Source organism: Ambystoma mexicanum, chromosome 2p (assembly GCF_040938575.1).
Source record: "Ambystoma mexicanum isolate Mex_15411 chromosome 2p, UKY_AmexF1_1, whole genome shotgun sequence".
Taxonomy (NCBI): domain Eukaryota; kingdom Metazoa; phylum Chordata; class Amphibia; order Caudata; family Ambystomatidae; genus Ambystoma; species Ambystoma mexicanum.
The window spans coordinates 532,898,912-532,915,667 of NC_090923.1; the positions used below are offsets into that span (position 1 = coordinate 532,898,912).

Here is a 16,756-nt window from a genome sequence, read left to right on the forward strand (position 1 = left end):
CAAGAAGGTAGCTTTCTTTCGGCATCCCTCCATCGAGTTACACTTGCCTTAGTTCGCAATTTCACAATTCATTAGAAAGCGGGGTACCCTTCCGCTAGCTTTCTCTAGGCTTCCCTCCGTCGGGTTTCGAGCAACTTGGCCTTCTACTGTTTGCTGGGTCAGTGACTTTCGAGTGGGCAAGGACTTTTACGGGAACCCCAGCCTGACCACTCTACCATTATTCCGCTCTCATCATTTCTTTTCCCTTTCCCACACCCTTCTGCTTCGCTCCCCCGTTCCAGCCACCCACATGCTTACCGGGTTCCTCTCTTCGTTCTCAGTGAGACTTACTCAGCTAGCGTAGCACTGGTGGGTAGCTCCCTGGGATGTGGGGGAGAATTCTGGTAGGAGGTCAAGGTCTCCCCACCTTCCCCTCCCGCACCTGGACTTCATTTCAGATGCCATGGGGAAGCAGACTTTGCAGTAAACATGATCAGCAGGGTGCAGTCTGCCTTCTTTAGTCCTAAGGATGTATGGCTTCTTAGCCCCACACAGGTACTGTCTCAGCACCTCGCCCTTCCTCCTCCTCTGGGCACTCCCCACTGCTTCCTCTGCACCCTCCTTCTCCTTGGTGTGCTTGGGTCTGTGGTAGGGAACCTCTGCTGGACAAGAGCAACTGACCATTCCTCACCAGCAGCTTCCCTTTATACACCTGTGTGATGTTAATGGGTAGCAGGTGTGTGATTAGGGTTGGTTCTGCCGCACTTCATTAAGGGGACAGCCTGCTGTCAGAGTGTTGTAGTCTGTGTCTTAGTGGATTTTTCTGTGGTAATCTTCACCTCTACAGATCGCCTCTTCGTCTTCCCAATATTATGTGAAAATGGGGTTGGGGGGCAGATGATATGTGTTGAAAAATACCCCAAAAAGACAGAGCGGCTGTGTGATTGTGGATAATGGGCGAGAGGGATATACCGTGTCTCGCCTTGGGTATTTCCATGAGAATGACCCCGGACTCCCCTACCTGGGTGATCCTCCCGCACTGGTCCACCCCCAGGGTCTGGATCCCAAGACGATGGCCGTGCCCTGGCCACCCGAACAGTAGATTCTCGGGGTGCAAATGGGAGAATACACCTAGGTTTCTCACACTGGTCTCTTCAGGAGTTGGAGCAAAGCTTCTCTGCTCCTGCTGCGCTTGGTGTACTCCTTCTCACGGCTCTGTAGCTCCAGCGCCTCTCTCTCTCTCTCCCCTTTGGCTGCCCGCGCTTCTGTTCCTGCTCGTTTTTCACTGGTCTGGATTCCCGTGTCTCTGCCACTGATCAGGTCCGCCTCTCTAAGACTGCTCAGGTACTTGTGGTAGTCTGCATCCTGGCCTTCAGTCTTTGTATTCTTCCCCGCTCACTCCAGAATGAGTCCTTCTTCCAGGTTTACCATCAGCTTCCCCTCTTGGCAGCTGTACCGCGTGTGTTGGTTCCGCTGTGGGCTTTTGCCTCCTTGCTTCATCCCAGTGCTTTTCTGTATCAGGCTTCGGAGAGTCTCCCACTTACTCGTCCCAGTCCTTTTAGTGGGTCCTCTGCTAAACCAAAACCAATAGTGGTGTGGGGAACCAGAGGGACTTGAGTGGGGTTTAAGGAATGTGGGGACACCAAAGGGGAGGATGAAAACAGTGTTCTCCGAGGGCCACTGTCACCAATCTCATGAGGGATTTCCCCTCCCAACAGGTCCACCCATTGAGTACTACCCCCAGGGTGACTATCGGGTAGAGGCCTCACCTCCTTGGCCTCATGGAAAGGGGCCGCCGCCATGGAAGATATGACAATACCCTGGGATTCGTCACAGTGACCATTGCCATACTGGAGAAACCAAAGACAACTCTCAGGGGGCGATAGTCTACATCGTTTAGAAAATAGAGTGAAAGCCGCTACAATGCGACAGGTATCCAAGCACTCAATCTTGTCATTAGAAACTAACAGAAGATAATAAGAAATCGGAGGTTAGAACAAACAAACCCACATATAAGTCATTTACGATGTGCAGATATTCTGGGAGGGTGTTCCTATTTTAAGCAGACAGGACTGGCCTGGACCTACCAGGAGCTCTGGAAAGCCTAAAAAAACCAATGCTCTTAGAGCATCTTGCAGCAGCTCTTGGATGCGGAGAAGACAGATGCCATTTCAAGAGGGCCTGAGGTAATTAGAGGCTTGCCAATATACAGGTATGTGCGCCAAAGTGAGGACTTTGAAAGTCATTCTAGGCTTCACAGGCAGCCAGTGCAATTCTCTCAATATAGGGGTGATATGTGCTCTTTTAGGGGTGCTTGTGACACACATACTTTTGTGTTTTGTAGCAACTAAAGGATTGCAAAACCAGGAGATGCAGTGTAGAGGAAACTTCAGTAATCCAGTTTTGTGCCAACTACAGCTCTAGATATAGTGGTGCAATGAGCCTCAGATAGTAGAGGTCTAATCTGTCTAAGAGGCATTAGATGATAGTGGTGTGCAGTATACGGACATAGGGGAATAGTGCAGAATCAACTAGGATGCCTAAAGTTTAAACTTTTCTTTGTATTTTAAATTGAGTGTCCGCAGAAGGAAAACCTAGGTGGATGTAATCCCACCTCACCTAAGAAGTGAGGTGAGACAACAAGCAGAATCTCACTTCAATTGAATCTTCTGACATCCAGCGCTCAATGCATTGGAAGACAAATTGAAGCTGAGCTATGTTACTGTGACGAGGGAGATTACTCCTGAGCCGTTCTTCACTCTTAATACCTTCTTGGTAATTACTGTGCCGAGGGAGATTACTCCTGAAGTACTCTTCAGTATTGCTCAAACCCCTACTGGGTCTACTGTCACTTCCGTTACCCTCTTTCTCGTGGGGCCACTTCACTGGCTCTTCCTGGGGTGTTGGTCTTCCGTCTTCTAGCTGAGCGCTCTCTGCATCTCTTTCTCTCTCTGCTCCCTGCTGCACCACATTGGCTCCGTGGCTCACTGGGCTTTTTGCTGTCAGCGTAGTTGAAGGACCGCATGGTGCACCTCCCCGAGGTCACACCACCGTTGCCCTTTTTTCCCAGCTTCTGCACAGGTTGGGTTCCCGCTCCACAACAGAAAGTTCTTCCGAGTCTTGCACAATGTCCTGACGACCAACGACTAGCTTTTCCTGCTCACTTCCTCATTACCACGTTTGAATCTCCCGGGGGTCGACAGGCTTCACGCCAGGTTACCTTCTCATTAAGTCCCTTGTTGCTTTTTATGTCCTGTAGCTGGGTCCTCCCCACGGGAGTGCCAGAGTCCTCCTTCTGTATCGATGAGGTGTTCTTAATGCTTCCTTTGGCCCAGATCTTCTTAGTACTGTCTAGACTGTCTCAAAAAGGAGTAGTTCTTATCACTCTTTCAAACTTCCTCTTCTCAGTACTTTTGGGAGATGACTTATGATCACTCTGTATGCTCTTCCTCATGTTGGTATTGTCATGCCCGACATCAGGAAAGGAGGAAGTATTACAATAACAGACAGTAGTCTTCTCAAGTTGGTTCTTAGAAGACTTCGAGGATTGCATGGTTACAAGGTAAGGGGATTAGGGAAGTCCATCATGGAACAGGAGTCCTTGTCGGCATGTGGGGAGTCTCTCCCTGTGCGGTCCTGCAGTCTGCCACCCCCAAGGGAATTTGTGCGTAGCGGGTTCACCTCCCGAGCCTCACAGGGTGGGGCTCCCCTTTGGGGAGACGTACCCAGATCCCATGAATCGTCACAGTGCCTAAAGACAAGTTGGTGGCAGAAGTTATATTTGTACTGGTTGTGCATTATTTTTGGTATACACATTAGCGTTTTTCCACGTATGGCTGGCTACTAAATGTGGCCCATGCCCTAAAATGGGCATGCTGTGAGATTTTCGCTTGATCTTTGGCCATACTGGAGTTTGACCTTCTTCCTGCATGATCTTCTTATAGGATCATGCTCTTGCCCGGGAAAGCTGCTGCTTCTGTGGGTTAGTGAGCCTGTGTGTGTGTGGCCCAGGAAGGGATAGTCCCAGGCCACATCAATGGTGCCATAAAGTCTGCTAATGGAGCGGACGTGAAACCAGTTGTTTTACCCGACTGGATCACTACTGGCTGTTTCAATGGTGCAGATCCTTACCATTGGTTTGCTTGGACTTGCCTCTAGCTCAGATTTTGGATGAGAGACCTCACTTGCAACCATTTTTTCAGATCTGCGTTTGAAGAATGCCTTGATGAAGAGCAGACCGTTGATGACTTGATGACCCAAAGACTCCTGAAGTGGCCCAGCGTCTCCCTCCAGTGGCCGACCCGTTGAAGCCCTGCTCCTATGCCTGATTTCCAAAGGCCCTGAGCGGTGCTTCAGCCCTTGGACTCGTGGGACCAACTAGTCTTGATGCCTTCTTGAGGAACCAGCCCTCAAAGCCTCCAAACGTGTCCCTGGATTGCCAGGTGGACTATCCAGCTCTCTCATGGGTTACCTTGCCAGAACAGTCGCTGTTCTGTGTTTTTTAGTCCAGAACTTTGGTGGTCGCCAGCTTGTGCCACAAGTCATCGTCTGCTTGAATTCCAGTTACCTACCTTTAAGGCAAACTCTACTGGAGCAGATCTTGTGACAGGTACTGGAAGGACGCCCGTCATTGCATGCAAACTGTGATTGTTGCTTGAACTCACCTCCCTCCATCCTGTGAAGTGTTCTGAAGAGGTCTGCACTGTGGGATTCCGCATTTCTTTGCTGACAAGTATTGCATCTTACAGTTGTATCCGAACCTAAGAATCCTCAAACTTGGAACTCCTGGAGTCCTCTCCCTGGAATAAAGGGTGGAAGATCGAGCCCCCAGCGACCTCCAGAGGATCAATATTGACATCTGGGAAAATTGGAGTCTGGGGAGGGCGAGGTAAGTAAGCATATCTGTGCCTGTCCCCCTGTCCTCCTAAGGATAACATTGGGAGCAAGTACCTTTGTCTCCTGCCTGCCCTCTACTCACGTTTGGTCATCAAACCTGGGTTGGGTAACCTGCCCCTGGGTTAGCCTTGTGTCTGGAAGAAAAGAGATAACTTACCTATCCTTGGATAAATTGTTATGAACTTTTATTTAGTTTGAAACTAACCACCACCACAAGCTCATTGCATCCTTTTTAAAGATAACTCATATCCGTGAGAAACAATGTGTTGGACCCTGTGACATTTGGGCACAAGGCCCTGTTCTTCTTAGGGTTTGGAGACTTCTAAAGTTAGAAAATTGTACTTGTGGTTGGTTCTCATCATTTTATTGCATCTACAGTCCTTACCTGCATTGCTTGATAAATTATTGTATTGTCTATTGAGTAAACCTAATAGTGATTGTATATATTTGGATTATAAAGTATTGTGTGATAGTACTGCCTGCTAGTTTATTTTTTAGTGTGTTCTAAAGGCATAAACAAATAACTGTATTTGTATAATTGACTGTCTAAATTGAATTATTGTGTATTATACTGTGTGGACTCATTGATGGCCCCTGACCACAATCACACTCTCGAGAGACTAAGCCTTGACTGCCTCCCACTGTACCATGATTGGGTTTTGGCTAAACTCCCAGAGCTCCCTGTTCACCATAACTAGGGTGGACTTCAGAAATCTATTCACCAGGCCAGATTCTTGAAATACAACTCAAAACACATGTACAACAAGTTCTCTGGTTCTTTCCCAGGCATTACTCAGAGCCTCAAAGACATCTCTATAGGTGATTATTCCTGTAGTCAAAGCACCTATGATTCAACAATTTGTCCAATGCTGGGAAGGTGCCTGATGTTGGTCTGGGTAGATGGGTCTGTCAGGCAGTTTGACTCTCAATGGAGTCATCTAGGCCTTGGCAGGCATTTCATTGAAGGCTAAAACCTCCGCTAGAGCAGAGACCACTGCATGGGCTATAGAGGCTGCCCTCTGGCCGTGGGCGGTCTTCCTGACCGTCATGAGACTACTAGCTCCAAAAGGCAAAATGACTGTTCCTCCTGGTTACCAGATGACTTGGTTATTCCCAAAGGGCCTTCTCATACTAGTCCCCTGCTCACCGTGCTATTGGTAAACTCCTGTTGAACCTCTTCAATACCTAGTCAAATGCTTGTTTTTCCTCCCCACTTTCTCACAGACGCTCTAAGCTTGCGGTGCTTGTATTCTTCTCTCCTTCTCAACTTCTCTCTTAACTCCATCACCCCCTTAGTTTCACCTCTTCTTCTTGTCACCTCTCTACCATCTCCTGCTTACTCTCTCAATCACGTTCTTCAATTGTCTCTCTGCTAATTCCAACTCAGCTTCCATCTCCACCCTCCTTCTTAGCTCAGTAAAATACCTCTTCCTTTGTAGCTCATCTTCACACCTCCTCCTGAGATCTTCTCTCCACCACCACCTCCTTGCTACTTTTCATCCAAACTCCTCTCATCCTCCCCATACCTCTTCCACCATCCACCTCGGACCTCTCGCCATCTCCAAACACCCATACCCGCCCCTTTGGTCCCCTGAGTTGTATGGGCCACACCATGTCCACACCCTGGGCTGAGTATTGTGGTTGTGTGCAGCTGGGTTTCCTTCTGACCGGTGAGTGATGGGCTGCAGCAAAGAAATTCAGAAGGATAGCTCAGGGGCAAGAGGTTTGTCTTGGAAGCAAGACAACGTGGAGCAACACAGGTTTGAATCCCGATCCCGTGCTTAGAAACCACTAGCTGGTATTAAGCGTGTTATAAATGAGCAATAAAATAAATAAAAAATAGAAAAATCCATTACAGGGGTTAATGCGTGGGATTGTAATTGCCATCTTGGATTCTAGAATTTGGCATGCTTGAGCAAGGATTGGTGTTCCTAACTCAATGCAGCCACTGCAGCTTTCCCTTTGTCTGTGGAATGCCTCCTAGGAAGGTAGCAATGCCACTCCAGAGATGGTACGGATATCCAGACTGAAAGCCTTTCTCCTATGGACATACAATTTCGATACCAGGGAAATTTGTTTCAGTTTAATAATGGCAATTTATATCTGCCATTTCATTTCATGCTTTAGAATCAAATCTTTACAATACAACAAATATAACATTACTTTCCTATTTATAGTTAAGAATTAATAACATTACAAGTATTCCTTTATAATACAATACAGTACAATGAAACGCAATGCATACGAAGAGACAAAGGAAACTAAACTCAAGACACAAGTGAGAAGAGAGCCAATGATGAGAAATTAAGAGCATTAAGCATCGGTCTTGGTAGGGTGCCTGAGATGTAGACCAAGAGCTCACTTCAAAAGGCATTACAGAGGAGAAAAGCAACAAGCTGGGAGTCTGATCAGAAGAGAGGAACAGTAGATGAGATTATAATGAAGAATTAAGTATTGGTGGCTTGAAAGGTAAGGATGGAGCAGATTTCCTGAGTTATAGAGCAGAAAGAGACGTGCCCAAGCAAAAAAAGAAATATGAAGAGAAAAGTCAAAAAGCACTCTGCATTCGCTGGATGTTGCTTGTGCCTTGAAGTTTTATGTGGCACGCACAAAAGACTTTTGGAAGACATCTCAACTCTTTGTGAATTTTGGACCTGTGAATCATGGGAAGGCCCCGTCTAAGGCTTCCATATCCAGGTGGCTCTCCGGCTGCATCATGCATTGTCGTCGTCTGACTAACAGACCTCTTCTAGGCCGGCCGAGAGATCATTCCACCAGAGCCATTGCAGAAACAACAGCGTTTCTCTCTGGTGTTCCCATGCTCGACATCTGAAGGGCTGCTACGTGGAGATCCACCCACACCTTCAGGAGATTCTACTGCGTCGATTTCAGGGAGGAGTCCCGGGTCGGCCCAGCGGTGTTACCCAACTGGTTTGTTTGAGGCGAGGTGAGTCTCTTCCAGGGGTAAGTGTATTGTTTCCATGAGCATTGCCACCCCCCATGGTTGTGTGTATGTACTGCTAGGTAATCATATTCATGAGCATGTGAATCCATGCCAGACCCCAAGCTGGCGAAGGAACAAGTTACTTACCTGTAACTCCTGTTCCTCCAGCATGGGTCTGGCATGGATTCACATGCAAACCCTCCCTCCTCTGGCTCTTATTGATTTATACTGCTACTTTACGTGCTCTACCAAATCTGAAGATGACCATCTATGGTGGAGCTAAGGGAGACGACTGTCATTGGATGGGGGCAGTATGACCCAGAGGACAGTGATTGGTTTAGAGTAGAAATGCAGTTTTCAGGCTAAAGAAAAACAGGTTTTTTTCTTTTTACAGAAGATTCCCAGCCTGACGAAGGGGAATATTCACAAGCATGTGAATCCATGCCAGGCCTCATGCTGGAGAAAAATAGATAACTGCAGATAGAAAAGAAACAAAAGTCGAGCACAACGCCTGGAGGGATGCCATTCCCAAGGAGAAAGGAAAGGGAAGACTCATCAGCCAAGGAGAGCGTGCAGAACTAGCTGGAGATTCTGAAGACAGAAAAAAAGTGCCAGAAACACAAAAGCTCAAAAAGCGGTTGCGCAAGATAGAGCAATACCGTATCAAAGGTCAAGTAAGATCAGCATAGAGGAGAGTCTGGCAGAGATAAGAGGGGTAGCGACAGAATGACAATGTAGAGGACCAACCAGGCCTAAAGTCAGATGGGAGAGCAGAGAGGCTCAGATAAAGTTCCAATAAGCATAAGAGCTGGTGGAAGGTTTAAGTTATTTTTTCTGGAAGAGCTTCCCCCTCTGGCCCACTTTCTCATTCACGTCACCATCCCTATTGCACCACCACTTCCCACTTGCCCTCCCTCATCTGTCACCAAACATAATTTCAAGCCCAACTCCATGGTTCTGTAATTTAACCAAGTCAACATCTTGCTCTAAGCGGGATCCTCCACTTGGTGACTCCATTGATCCTGCATTTACCGAGTTCAATGCTGCACTGTCTATCCCTTCAATCATCACTACCCTGCAGGCTCCTTCCCCCTCCCATTTTTGCTCCTTTTCTCTACTTACTCCACTCCACTGAAATGATTTCCCCCTGGCCATCAAAGCCCATGGAGTTTGAGACTTGTTCTTAAAGGTTCCCCTGAACACACTCTTCAAAACAAGACTCAAACTCCCCCAACTAGAAATGGGAGGTTTTCCCTGTTTACCAAACTCCTCTTTAACAACCTAACCACCCAAACCACCTTTTGTGCATACTACCTTGACTACTCTATCTAATGTGCAAACATGCTCCCAATGTTAAAAATACAGTAATATCCCCCAGTCCATGGTACATGTTTCCCTTCACCACCTGGTATAGTTCATTAAATCCAACAATGCTTTCATATGAAGGCACATTACCCACAGACTGCCTCCAAATTATAGCCTGTTCTCATTTAAATAAGCAAATCGAGGGAGCCGATTCCCTGTTGAGGCAGGCAAGAGCAGCAGCAATCAAGAGAGCAATACCAGAGCAGAATCAAAGATCATAATTACAAAATATTTGTAAGAGTGCCCCTCTATATCATGGTTCTCATATTTATTGAAAGGGCTAGCATAGATGCCCAACAGGGGATACAGGATAAGACACCACCCAAATGGCTAGTGGTACAGGAGACCTTCTCTGATACCATTAATCTCAGAATTACCTCTGTGGCATAGAGCATAGAACCCCCATATAATGTTGTGGAATGAGTAGTTATACTGGTAAGGATGGGTGCCCACAGGATTTCCAGCACTCAAGACTTTGCCTACCTAGATGTATCACACAGATATGTCTAACTAAAGCAAGAGATCACAAAGCAAGAGATCACAAAAGGGATGGGGACTGAGAAATAGGGCCTCATTACGAGGACTCCGGTTTCCTGCCGTGCTAGCCGCAGATTGCCGCTGCCCTAATAACACCTAGTAACACCGAATCCGTCCCCTGATATCCTGGTGCCACCGGGACATTACAAGTCCTGGCAGCCCAGGATTTCAGGCGGCGGATTCCGGAAGTCCTCATTCCCGTGGAGTCTCACAGGACTCCATGGGAATGGGGTCACTGAGGCACCGGCACAGAGGTTAAGCTGGTGCTTCAGTGAAAACTCTGCCGTCTGGGGCCATTGCACCTGGGAGGTCAGACCTGCCAGGTGTAACGGCCCCGCCCTCAAAGTCAGAGTGTGGCGGCCCGGAAAGGGTGCTGGTACGTTGCTACCGGCACCCTGATTTCCGGACCACCGCACTCATGAGGCCCATGGTCTGGCTGATCTAAGGGTGCTGAAGAAGGAAGCCGACACAAAGTTGGCATGGTGATGGTTATAGACCTTTATTTGTACATAAAAAGGCCCTCACTATCCCAACTTCTAAGAGGGGTTTCCCTGGCTCAAAACGAATACTAAAGGGGCAGTCAGAATGTCTGTCAAAACTCCACCGGCCTGTGTCACAACATAAGCCTCACACTACAATACATAATAATCTAACTGAAAGTTCCTCCTCCAGGAGAATGTCTCCCTTGCCCTGAAGTTCAGCTAATGTTCAAAAGAATGTTCTCTTGCAACAGAAATGCCAGGGGGAATGACTCCCTTCCCCTGGCTTGCGGGTTATATACAGTCTTAATACAACTCCACGTCCAGGAGAATGGCTCCCTTCTCCTGATGTAGATCTATATAGTTTCAAATAAAACCAGGGGGAATGACTCCCTTCCCTTGGTGTCTCTAGCACAATTCCCAGTTTGGCACCAGGAGAATGTCTCCCTTCTCCTGGTATTGCTTCACACAGTACCTAATAAGTTCAGGGAAATGACCGCCTGCCTCTGTGTCTTTAAGTATGTTACCAGAGCGTTGGCCCCCTTCTCCAAGAGAATGACTCCCTTTGCCTGGTGTCTAAAAAGTTCTCTCTCACGATCCTCAGCTTGATATACATCTTTCTATGTTGGTTACTGGGCTTAGTGTCGCCACTGCAATGAGGAAGCTCTCATTGGATGCTTGGTTTGTACTGGTTAGAGTCCTCGACCCTTCTCTGGTGGTCAGTGGGCTTATGGTCGTCACTGCAATGAGGAAGCTCTCCTCGGATGCTGGGTATACCAATGATCGGGTCCCCAAACTGTCTACGCCTGGATCTCTCGCACCTTCTTTTCATTTCTGTGGGATTTCAGCATGCCACTGATACATCCTGGGACTAGGGTTCTTCTCTCTGATGCACCAGGCTTCTCTCTCTGTTTTCTGTAGCACCGTGGCAGCTCCGTGCTCTGGTAAGCTCGTTGGCACTGCTCTCCTGCTTCGCATTCGGGCCAGCTTCAACTGGATCCTCAGAAAAATGCTTCTGTGCTATGCTGGTGTCCTCTGCTCTTCTCAGACTCTGGTCTGCCCACAGCATTTGAAACTCCTGCTGATTTCCGTACCTGTTGCCTCTCCCAGCTGGGTTTGACAGGTTTGTTAGTCCATCATCTATATTTATACAATGCTCCCAGATCGACCCAGGCAGATTGTCCAAGTCCTGTGTTTCTGTTGATGTCTTAATCCTCATGCCTCTTTGGGGGCCACCTCATACCAGTACTAGCACAGTCAATTTATTTGTTCTTAAAACCACTTCAGTCATAATCTCAAATCTGGTTAGGATAGGTTGCATGAGGAGCGCCAAGGGGAGGAGACTGCATTACCTTGAGTCAGATCTAGACAGCATGCTGTTCAGAATAGTCTAGCCTGACTGCAATCTGCTCTGAGTGATGCATCCAAAGACAAGAACTAGCAAAAAGCATGTGCAGTATCCCAGGTAGCTGCCTTCCAGATCGCGAATTGTCTCACGCTTGTATGCATGCACAAACGTTTCCTTAACTTTGTAGAGGAGTACATCTGTGGATCACATGCTGTTCTTTAATGCAGAAATACACCCCCGCAAAGTAGAGCTTTAAGTCAGAATGACTGCTCCCACTGCAAACAAGATAAGTTAAATGACTAAGAACTTTGTATTTGTAGATATAAAAGTCAAGGGCTTTTTGAAGTGTTAACACAATGAAATCCCATACTCTGACGGGGGTCTACCAAGCATTTAACCTACCAAGACATTTGTTAAAAATGTTATGTGTGATGCAACAGGAACAAGACTTGAGGATCTGCCTACTTTTCTCCAGAAGAACTACTGGGGGTTGCATAGAAGATCAAAACTTCTCCTTGATAGGTCCCATCTCTAACACTCTTTTGTAGATGGGCTTGGCCGCTGTGTGTATAATGACCATTTGTTACCCAGTCTTCTCCACAAGTTAAACTTTGTAAATAAAGTTGGTGAAATACATACAACATTTGTATTTAAAGCAGAAGAAAGGGGGAAGAGTGAAACACCACAAGATAGTAAATCTTATTTACCCACTAACAAGGGCATGGTGAAAATTAACCCTTCATAGATTTTACGTCAGCAGTCCTAGGGGTTTAGCCAAATCTTGCTAGCTTGCACTGTAAGATACTTTGGTGACCGAGTCCATGATTTGGGGTGCCAATGAGAAGTAACTGCCCAAAAAAGGGGCCTTGAGCAAGGGTGCCATCTGCAGACAGCTATGCAAGCAAAGCCAGATAGCAAATGACTGGGGTTTCTACAATATGGATCTGCTCACCACCAAATGACACTGGCGCAATTTACTGATATTCCTTCAGACAAAATGCGTTTCTCGTCAAAGCAATTGCTTCTTCCAGGTTGGTGCTAACATTTGATTGGTGGGAGCGGGGAGAACAGCATACAGCTGCTAACCAAGTATGGCCCCACTAAACTGTTATGAAAAGTGAAGTGAAGAAGCAAAGTAAACTTTCACTGACCTACATTATTATGTGGAGTAGGGCCATGGTAAAACAATGTTGGTCCATGTCCATGGTTACCTTGTTAGCCACAGCACTGGTGTTTAGCACACAAAATGACATCTCTGTTGCAGTCAATATGAAGATTTCCAAATTATTCCAAGAATGTTCAGCTCATTCAATCAAACCTGCAGACCATATTACGGAATCACAAGCCGATTATGTTGGAGTCTGAGAGCAATTACTAGAGTATGTTAAGTGAACCCTTTTTCCTGCCAAGTCAGGCAGGAAAAAGCAATTAGGTAATGTTATGCTTTGAGTTAATTTATTGACTGCTGGTCTTCAAATAGGCAAAACATCAACAACTCATATTTTTTTGTATGTAAAGTTCATCAACGCAAAACCCAGCACAACACAAAAATGCACTTCTCCTGCTTATCTCGGCTGTCGAAAATGGTGAGCATGTAGGACTAGTTGTACATGCACAAAGGGACCCTCTTTGAGGATGCAGTGTTGCTTAGAGCTGCAAGCATGACGGCAGTGGGGACTAGAGAAGCTTACATAGAAAAGGAGGGTATGGTGGATCATGGCCATGATAAGATTATGGTGGGGGCCCTGGTTGGGAGGGGAACTGCCACACTTAGATTTTAAGAAGTGCAAAAAATGACAAACCACGATTCCCTGCAGGAGAATAAAAAACGAAAAATCGATATTTATACATCTATTTTGACAGCAAACCATTCGTTTTCTGGCCTAAAAACAGACAGTCATAGATCTGGTGGATTCGCCATTCCAGTGTACGTATGAACGTGAGTCTGTGTCAATAATAAGGGAGTCCTGTTCAATCAAAGACATTGAAGAAACAGCCTCATAGCTATTACGTGATCAAAATAAGAGCATTTGAGTTTGCCTGTCTAACCGAATATCCTACCAACAAAAACTGCTTGAAACACGTTTTATTGTGCAACCAACAAGTCCATGATGAAATACTACTGCGAAGACCATAAGCGAGAACAAATGAAAACCCAATGGCAATCTACATCAATGAATGTACTGTTTGCGGTCTCCAGCCGCCTAAAGGCCTACGTACGGAAGGCCTGGCACAGAACAGAAGTCACCTTCAGTATGTAGGTCTTCAGGGGACGCAACCTGGAGGGAGAGTGCGCCAGAGGGACTAAGGCAAGTGGGGTGAGCTGGGGAGTGTGGTGGCATGGATCGCGCAGCGGATGGATGGTGCGGTGTGGAAACACACCCTGAAATTAATTAACAGGAGGAAGTTGTGGGAGGCAAAAGACAGACATTGCAGGGGCGGCCATCTGGCTCGCACTGGTGCATAAAATTGGCGCAGGCACCAATGAAAAAGTGGCCCACTGTTGCAAATGACAATTCACTCCCGTTGTGCCAGGCTGTTTGAGCAGTACTCAAGGGGGAGGTTTTTGATAGAATGTGAGGCAAATTGTGCATTTTAAAGAATATTTATACATTAACACTGGTCAAAACTACTAGCAGCATGGTGAATAAACTTATCAAATTGGACAAAGAGGCCCAAATAAGTGGCCCACTTTAACCCCAAAAAGCTGGCCCACACTAGCATTTTGTGTTTTTTGTTCGGACATTGCCCTATTGCCAAGTCTGAGTCTGGCGGCCATTGTGGCAGCCTTCCACAAAGTGGGCCTTTTGTATGCAGGGTTTAGACCCCAAACCGAATTTTCTTTAAGATTAATATAACTAGAATACACTTTGCGTGAACATATACCACCATATATTTATACACACATTGATGAATAAATAAATCTATAAAACGAGGGTGAATGTAGATTTTTCAGAACATACCTAAAAGCTTCAATGAGTCGTTCGACTTTCTGGGCTTCTCCTTGGACACGGATATGAGCCTGAAATTTGCGGAGCGCTTCATCCAGTTCCATTGCAGAGAAATCCATCTCATCCACAACACAGCTGTAAAAAGAAATTCAGAAGATGATGCCAGGAGCAAGGCATGCCTAATATTCCCACACTAGTAAACAAATGGAATAGAGAAACTGTAAGGTCAAGCCATGAGCAGAGAGACAATGGCCCAAGAGATCAATTGCAGGATGTCAATGAAGGAACAGATATTGTGGAAATAAGCAGGACATCATTTTACTTTATGACACAGTTATTGGCATGTAAGGTACAGATCAGTGTGGAAAAGCCTCACTGACACACACAATCATCAGCTCTGATCGCTCACACCAGTAATGTATCACTACTCAGTGCCCATAAAACACAGTATTGATTTGATACTGATTAAAAACGGACTATCTAATAGCCTGGAGCGGCAGAGAACACCCTGCAGCAGGCTAGAACGAGTTAGTGGATTATCTCATTTATGGGAACAGAGGAGGGTAAATCATCTGTCTCATACAGAGCTGTCATATGCTTCAAACAGTCTTAAAATAAATGTAGTGATTCAATGCAGACTACACTGTCCATTACCGTGAGTTGAAAGGAAAGCATTAAGGATGTCGAGTGTCGTGTAGAGAATTTAAAAATAAAATACCCAAAGGGGAAACTCAATGGCTGTTGGGAACTAATGAGCACAAGAAGTCAAAACAAGGAGGTTTGTTCCCACCTGGAACATTCAAAAACCTGACAATGGTTTAAGTAATTTAACTACACAATAAAGGAAGCTGCAAGCAGTTGTGGGATAGGTCGGGATAAATTAATATAGCATGTGATGAATAATTAATAAACAAAATCTGATATTTTATTATATTTTGGACAAATGAATCGTCCACTAGTTGAGTATTCAAAAACTTGTACAAAACATTAATGAAACAGATACAGAATTAATTAGCGAATGTACAAGGTTCTTATTCTCTTGTAAGCAACACAAAGCAGAATAATGTAGATATACAAAAAGAAGGGAAACATGTCACAGTAATTATGCACATGAAAGTAAATTACACTTTTATTGTTGCTATCTGGATGATCCTCTACCATAGAAAGACATGGACTGAAACAGATACAAAGGCCCCCCCATTCTAATCATGATCTAAAGAATAAGGGAGTTATACAGAGATCCAGACATTCAAGGTCAGAACTCAATCTCAAGGCTGGAACTCAATTTGTTCGAGGCCCATGGACACATGCCAGGTCTACGTCCCAGTAAGTATCACTGGGCACCATGAATGTCCGGATGGTGCCTAATGCTAGGCATGGACGTTTCGGCGGGTAGAGAGGTATGCCGCCTTCTTCAGGACCCCAGGGATATGTAGCACTGTGGATGTGGAAAAAACAAAATATTAAAAGTTATCAGAAAACGGGTAGCCAACCCATAATGATTAAAAATAACCCAATGTACAATTAAAATTGTACATCTCCACTTTCTGACAAAGATTGCGACCATTCAGGACAACATAAAAATTGAGGCTATGTCGGCCACGACTGACATGGCTCCTGCAATACCCCCTCCTACTGTAGGGTCCTGGTCTACATTCCCTCTTTTTTCTAATTCAGATGTTCTTCTCGCTATTCAGAAACTGAAATTGGCCTCCCCTGTAGATGCCATACCCCTGGCTCTTCTACAGGAGACGTCCAATGACTTAATTAACTAGATCACATCAGCTGTTAACATCTCTTTTGCGATGGGAGTGATCCCATGTTTTCCTAAGCATGCCTTGGTCATTACTTTGCTTAAGAAGCCCTTTTTAGATCCTGAAGTGCTGGCCATTTATCGTCCTATCTCACTTCTGCCTTTCCTGATGAAAGTCTTAGAAGCGTTGGTATCCCCTCTTCTTTCTACGTTTCTGGAATCTTTGTACTTTCTTGATCCATTTCAGTCTGGTTTTCGGCCTGGCAGAGGCACTGAATCTGTTCTAAACTCAGTGATGGACAACCTGATGTGTTTGGTTGAACAGGGCGGTGTCGGAGCTGTCTTGCTATTAGATCTGTCGGCTGCCTTCGACACCGTCGACCACTCTCTCCTCATCTTCCGGCTCTCTGAGGCAGGGATCTCTGACAAGTCCTTAACTGGTTCACAGCCTTCCTGGCGGATCGCTCTCAATCAGTCTCTCTCCCCCTCATTTCCGTTCAGCCC

The 16,756-nt window shown here is 46.0% G+C and overlaps 1 protein-coding gene across 13 annotated transcripts in view; it reads right to left on the reverse strand.

Moving 5' to 3' along the window:
- Nucleotides 1-16,756, reverse strand: part of IQSEC1 (IQ motif and Sec7 domain ArfGEF 1) — a 3,055,115-nt gene that overhangs the window by 128,255 nt on the left and 2,910,104 nt on the right. For all 13 annotated transcript variants that reach the window (XM_069643967.1, XM_069643968.1, XM_069643965.1 and 10 more), the window contains one exon: nt 14,512-14,634. In XM_069643967.1, coding sequence (XP_069500068.1) covers nt 14,512-14,634 — 123 coding nt within the window. The remainder of the gene's footprint in view (nt 1-14,511; nt 14,635-16,756) is intronic.